Consider the following 6,093-nt stretch of genomic DNA (forward strand, 5'->3'; position numbering starts at 1 on the left):
TACTCAGTACTGTCAGCACGTTGTTACTCAGTACTGTCGGCACGTTGTTACTCAGTACTGTCAACACGTTGTTACTCAGCACTGTCATCACGTTGTTACTCAGCGCTGTCATCACGTTGTTACTCAGCACGTTGTTACTCAGTACTGTCAGCACGTTGTTACTCAGTACTGTCAGCACGTTGTTACTCAGTACTGTCAACACGTTGTTACTCAGCACTGTCATCACGGTGTTACTCAGCACGTTGTTACTCAGTACTGTCAGCACGTTGTTACTCAGTACTGTCAGCACGTTGTTACTCAGCACTGTCAACACGTTGTTACTCAGTACTGTCAGCACGTTGTTACTCAGCGCTGTCATCACGTTGTTACTCAGCACGTTGTTACTCAGCACGTTGTTACTCAACACGTTGTTACTCAACACGTTGTTACTCAGTACTGTCAACACGTTGTTACTCAGTACTGTCAGCACGTTGTTACTAAGTACTGTCAACACGTTGTTACTCAGTACTGTCATCACGTTGTTACTCAGCACGTTGTTACTCAGTACTGTCAGCACGTTGTTACTCAGCACGTTGTTACTCAGTACTGTCAGCACGTTGTTACTCAGCGCTGTCAGCACGTTGTTACTCAGCACGTTGTTACTCAGCGCTGTCAGCACGTTGTTACTCAGCACGTTGTTACTCAGTACTGTCATCACGTTGTTACTCAGTACTGTCAGCACGTTGTTACTCAGCACGTTGTTACTCAGTACTGTCAGCACGTTGTTACTCAGCGCTGTCAGCACGTTGTTACTCAGCACGTTGTTACTCAGCGCTGTCAGCACGTTGTTACTCAGCACGTTGTTACTCAGTACTGTCATCACGTTGTTACTCAGTACTGTCAACACGTTGATACTCAGTACTGTCATCACGTTGTTACTCAGTACTGTCAGCACGTTGTTACTCAGTACTGTCAGCACGTTGTTACTCAGCAAGTTGTTACTCAGCACGTTGTTACTCAGCACGTTGTTACTCAGTACTGTCAGCACGTTGTTACTCAGTACTGTCATCACGTTGTTACTCAGTACTGTCAGCACGTTGTTACTCAGCACTGTCAACACGTTGTTACTCAGTACTGTCAACACGTTGTTACTCAGTACTGTCATCACGTTGTTACTCAGCGCGTTGTTACTCAGTACTGTCATCACGTTGTTACTCAGCACTGTCATCACGTTGTTACTCAGTACTGTCAACACGTTGTTACTCAGTACTGTCAACACGTTGTTACTCAGCACTGTCAGCACGTTGTTACTCAGCACTGTCATCACGTTGTTACTCAGTACTGTCAGCACGTTGTTACTCAGTACTGTCAACACGTTGTTACTCAGTACTGTCAACACGTTGTTACTCAGCACTGTCAGCACGTTGTTACTCAGCACTGTCATCACGTTGTTACTCAGCACGTTGTTTGTCAGCACGTTGTTACTCAGTATTGTCAGCACGTTGTTACTCAGTACTGTCATCACGTTGTTACTCAGCACGTTGTTACTCAGCACTGTCATCACGTTGTTACTCAGTACTGTCATCACGTTGTTACTCAGCGCCGTCATCACGTTGTTACTCAGTACTGTCAACACGTTGTTACTCAGTACTGTCAGCACGTTGTTACTCAGCACTGTCATCACGTTGTTACTCAGCGCTGTCATCACGTTGTTACTCAGCGCTGTCAACACGTTGTTACTCAGTACTGTCAGCACGTTGTTACTCAGTACTGTCAGCACGTTGTTACTCAGCACTGTCAACACGTTGTTACTCAGTACTGTCAGCACGTTGTTACTCAGTACTGTCAACACGTTGTTACTCAGTACTGTCATCACGTTGTTACTCAGCGCGTTGTTACTCAGTACTGTCATCACGTTGTTACTCAGCACTGTCATCACGTTGTTACTCAGTACTGTCAACACGTTGTTACTCAGTACTGTCAGCACGTTGTTACTCAGTACTGTCAACACGTTGTTACTCAGCACTGTCAGCACGTTGTTACTCAGCGCTGTCATCACGTTGTTACTCAGCGCGTTGTTACTCAACACGTTGTTACTCAGTACTGTCATCACGTTGTTACTCAGCACTGTCATCACGTTGTTACTCAGTACTGTCAACACGTTGTTACTCAGTACTGTCAGCACATTGTTACTCAGTACTGTCAACACGTTGTTACTCAGCACTGTCAGCACGTTGTTACTCAGCGCTGTCATCACGTTGTTACTCAGTACTGTCAGCACGTTGTTACTCAGTACTGTCAACACGTTGTTACTCAGTACTGTCAACACGTTGTTACTCAGCACTGTCAGCACGTTGTTACTCAGCACTGTCATCACGTTGTTACTCAGCACGTTGTTTGTCAGCACGTTGTTACTCAGTACTGTCAGCACGTTGTTACTCAGTACTGTCATCACGTTGTTACTCAGCACGTTGTTACTCAGCACTGTCATCACGTTGTTACTCAGTACTGTCATCACGTTGTTACTCAGCGCCGTCATCACGTTGTTACTCAGTACTGTCAACACGTTGTTACTCAGTACTGTCAGCACGTTGTTACTCAGCACTGTCATCACGTTGTTATTCAGCGCTGTCATCACGTTGTTACTCAGCGCTGTCACCACGTTGTTACTCAGTACTGTCAGCACGTTGTTACTCAGTACTGTCAGCACGTTGTTACTCAGCACTGTCATCACGTTGTTACTCAGCGCTGTCAGCACGTTGTTACTCAGTACTGTCAGCACGTTGTTACTCAGTACTGTCATCACGTTGTTACTCAGCACGTTGTTACTCAGCACTGTCATCACGTTGTTACTCAGTACTGTCATCACGTTGTTACTCAGCGCCGTCATCACGTTGTTACTCAGTACTGTCATCACTTTGTTACTCAGTACTGTCATCACGTTGTTACTCAGCGCCGTCATCACGTTGTTACTCAGTACTGTCAACACGTTGTTACTCAGTACTGTCAGCACGTTGTTACTCAGCACTGTCATCACGTTGTTACTCAGCGCTGTCAACACGTTGTTACTCAGTACTGTCAACACGTTGTTACTCAGCACTGTCATCACGTTGTTACTCAGCGCTGTCATCACGTTGTTACTCAGCGCTGTCAACACGTTGTTACTCAGCACTGTCAGCACGTTGTTACTCAGCGCTGTCATCACGTTGTTACTCAGCACGTTGTTACTCAGCACGTTGTTACTCAGCGCTGTCAGCACGTTGTTACTCAGTACTGTCAGCACATTGTTACTCAGTACTGTCATCACGTTGTTACTCAGCACGTTGTTACTCAGCACTGTCATCACGTTGTTACTCAGTACTGTCATCACGTTGTTACTCAGTACTGTCATCACGTTGTTACTCAGCGCCGTCATCACATTGTTACTCAGTACTGTCAACACGTTGTTACTCAGTACTGTCAGCACGTTGTTACTCAGCGCTGTCATCACGTTGTTACTCAGCGCTGTCAACACGTTGTTACTCAGTACTGTCAACACGTTGTTACTCAGTACTGTCAGCACGTTGTTACTCAGTACTGTCAGCACGTTGTTACTCAGCACTGTCATCACGTTGTTACTCAGCGCTGTCATCACGTTGTTACTCAGCGCTGTCAACACGTTGTTACTCAGCGCTGTCATCACGTTGTTACTCAGCACGTTGTTACTCAGTACTGTCAACACGTTGTTACTCAGTACTGTCAACACGTTGTTACTCAGTACTGTCAACACGTTGTTACTCAGTACTGTCATCACGTTGTTACTCAGTCACGTTGTTACTCAGCACGTTGTTACTCAGTACTGTCAACACGTTGTTACTCAGTACTGTCAACACGTTGTTACTCAGCGCTGTCAACACGTTGTTACTCAGCACTTTCATAAGCCATGAAATGCACGTTCTCCCTACTTCTTACGACTACTATTCTGCTACAGCTCAACCTAAGCATATGCTGTCTGGGATAGGCCACATCTTTTTTAAATGATCTATCAATGTAATATTTTAGTTACAATAAGCCTGTTTCTAAACTAGGATTTCAGGAGAATTTAGTCATTTTTCAGAGATTCATAATTGTTCATTTCCCTTTCAACAGGTCCAATATTTCTTCAAGATTTTGGATGGATGAAGATTATTACACAAATACACATTCCATTTCTACGAGTATGTATTTAAATAAAAGAGACATTGACCACGGGATAATTTCTCCATTTATTTGTCTTTAAGGTCTTACCCAGATGGACTCCTGACGAGTGTCCGCATGTTCAACATTGATCACTTTTACATCAACAAAACCTCCTATTACACACAGGGTACTGCATTGCTTCTGATATTCTAACTTTTACACCAGCGACTTTGGTATCGGTTCCATTACATTACACTTTTTCCTGCGGAAAACAAAAAAATTGTACAACTGCATAAATATAAAACTCTTCCACCATGAAAATTAAAGTTACACCACGTCATGTGATGTCTCCAGCAAATAAAAGGGTTGGTTTTAAAAACACAAGAGTTGCTGTCAGTGTTTCCATGGAGGAGGAAGGAAGATAGTCTTCCCTGCCTGCTGCAGGACACAGAACACAGCTCTAGACTACATGGAGGAGGAGGAGAAGGAGAAGCATTGAACATAGAGGAGAGAAGCATTGAACATAGAGAGGAGGAGGAGGAGAAGCATTGAACATAGAGGAGAAGGGGAAGCATTGAACATAGAGAGAGCAGGGGAAGCATTGAACATAGAGAGAGCAGGGGAAGCATTGAACATAGAGAGAGAAGGGGAAGCATTGAACATAGAGGGGAAGATTGAACATAGAGAGAGCAGGGGAAGCATTGAACATAGAGAGAAGGGGAAGCATTGAACATAGAGAGGAGGAGAAGCATTGAACATAGAGAGAGGAGAAGCATTGAACATAGAGAGAGGAGGAGAAGCATTGAACATAGAGAGAGAAGGGGAAGCATTGAACATAGAGGAGGAGGAGAAGCATTGAACATAGAGAGAGAAGGGGAAGCATTGAACATAGAGAGAGGAGGGGAAGCATTGAACATAGAGAGAGCAGGGGAAGCATTGAACATAGAGAGAGAAGGGGAAGCATTGAACATAGAGAGAGCAGGGGAAGCATTGAACATAGAGAGAGGAGGGGAAGCATTGAACATAGAGAGAGCAGGGGAAGCATTGAACATAGAGAGAGCAGGGGAAGCATTGAACATAGAGAGAGCAGGGGAAGCATTGAACATAGAGAGAGAAGGGGAAGCATTGAACATAGAGAGAGAAGGGGAAGCATTGAACATAGAGGAGGAGGGGAAGCATTGAACATAGAGAGAGCAGGGGAAGCATTGAACATAGAGAGCGCAGGGGAAGCATTGAACATAGAGAGAGCAGGGGAAGCATTGAACATAGAGAGGAGGAGAAGCATTGAACATAGAGAGAGCAGGGGAAGCATTGAACATAGAGAGAGCAGGGGAAGCATTGAACATAGAGAGGAGGAGGAGAAGCATTGAACATAGAGAGAGGAGGAGGAGAAGCATTGAACATAGAGAGAGGAGGAGGAGAAGCATTGAACATAGAGAGGAGGAGGAGGAGAAGCATTGAACATGGAGGAGGAGAAGCATTGAACATGGAGGAGAAGCATTGAACATAGAGAGAGGAGGAGGAGAAGCATTGAACATAGAGAGAGGAGGAGGAGAAGCATTGAACATAGAGAGGAGGAGGAGAAGCATTGAACATAGAGAGAGGAGGAGGAGAAGCATTGAACATAGAGAGAGGAGGAGGAGAAGCATTGAACATAGAGAGAGGAGGAGGAGAAGCATTGAACATGGAGGAGGAGAAGCATTGAACATGGAGGAGGAGAAGCATTGAACATAGAGAGGAGGAGGAGGAGAAGCATTGAACATAGAGAGGAGGAGGAGAAGCATTGAACATAGAGAGAGGAGGAGGGGGAGAAGCATTGAACATAGAGAGGAGGAGGAGAAGCATTGAACATAGAGAGAGGAGGAGGAGAAGCATTGAACATAGAGAGGAGGAGGAGAAGCATTGAACATAGAGAGAGGAGGAGAAGCATTGAACATAGAGAGGAGGAGGAGGAGA

At 45.0% G+C, this 6,093-nt stretch overlaps 1 protein-coding gene across 5 annotated transcripts in view; it reads left to right on the plus strand.

Annotated features, from left to right (window-relative positions):
- The window catches only part of nme7 (NME/NM23 family member 7), a 241,436-nt gene extending 236,931 nt beyond the window's left edge, over window positions 1-4,505 (plus strand). For all 5 annotated transcript variants that reach the window (XM_065009467.1, XM_065009469.1, XM_065009468.1 and 2 more), the window contains one exon: window positions 4,108-4,505. In XM_065009467.1, coding sequence (XP_064865539.1) covers window positions 4,108-4,140 — 33 coding nt within the window. In that variant the 3' untranslated portion in view covers window positions 4,141-4,505. The remainder of the gene's footprint in view (window positions 1-4,107) is intronic.
- The last annotated feature ends 1,588 nt before the right edge of the window (window positions 4,506-6,093 follow it).

Source organism: Oncorhynchus nerka, linkage group LG25 (assembly GCF_034236695.1).
Source record: "Oncorhynchus nerka isolate Pitt River linkage group LG25, Oner_Uvic_2.0, whole genome shotgun sequence".
NCBI lineage: Eukaryota > Metazoa > Chordata > Actinopteri > Salmoniformes > Salmonidae > Oncorhynchus > Oncorhynchus nerka.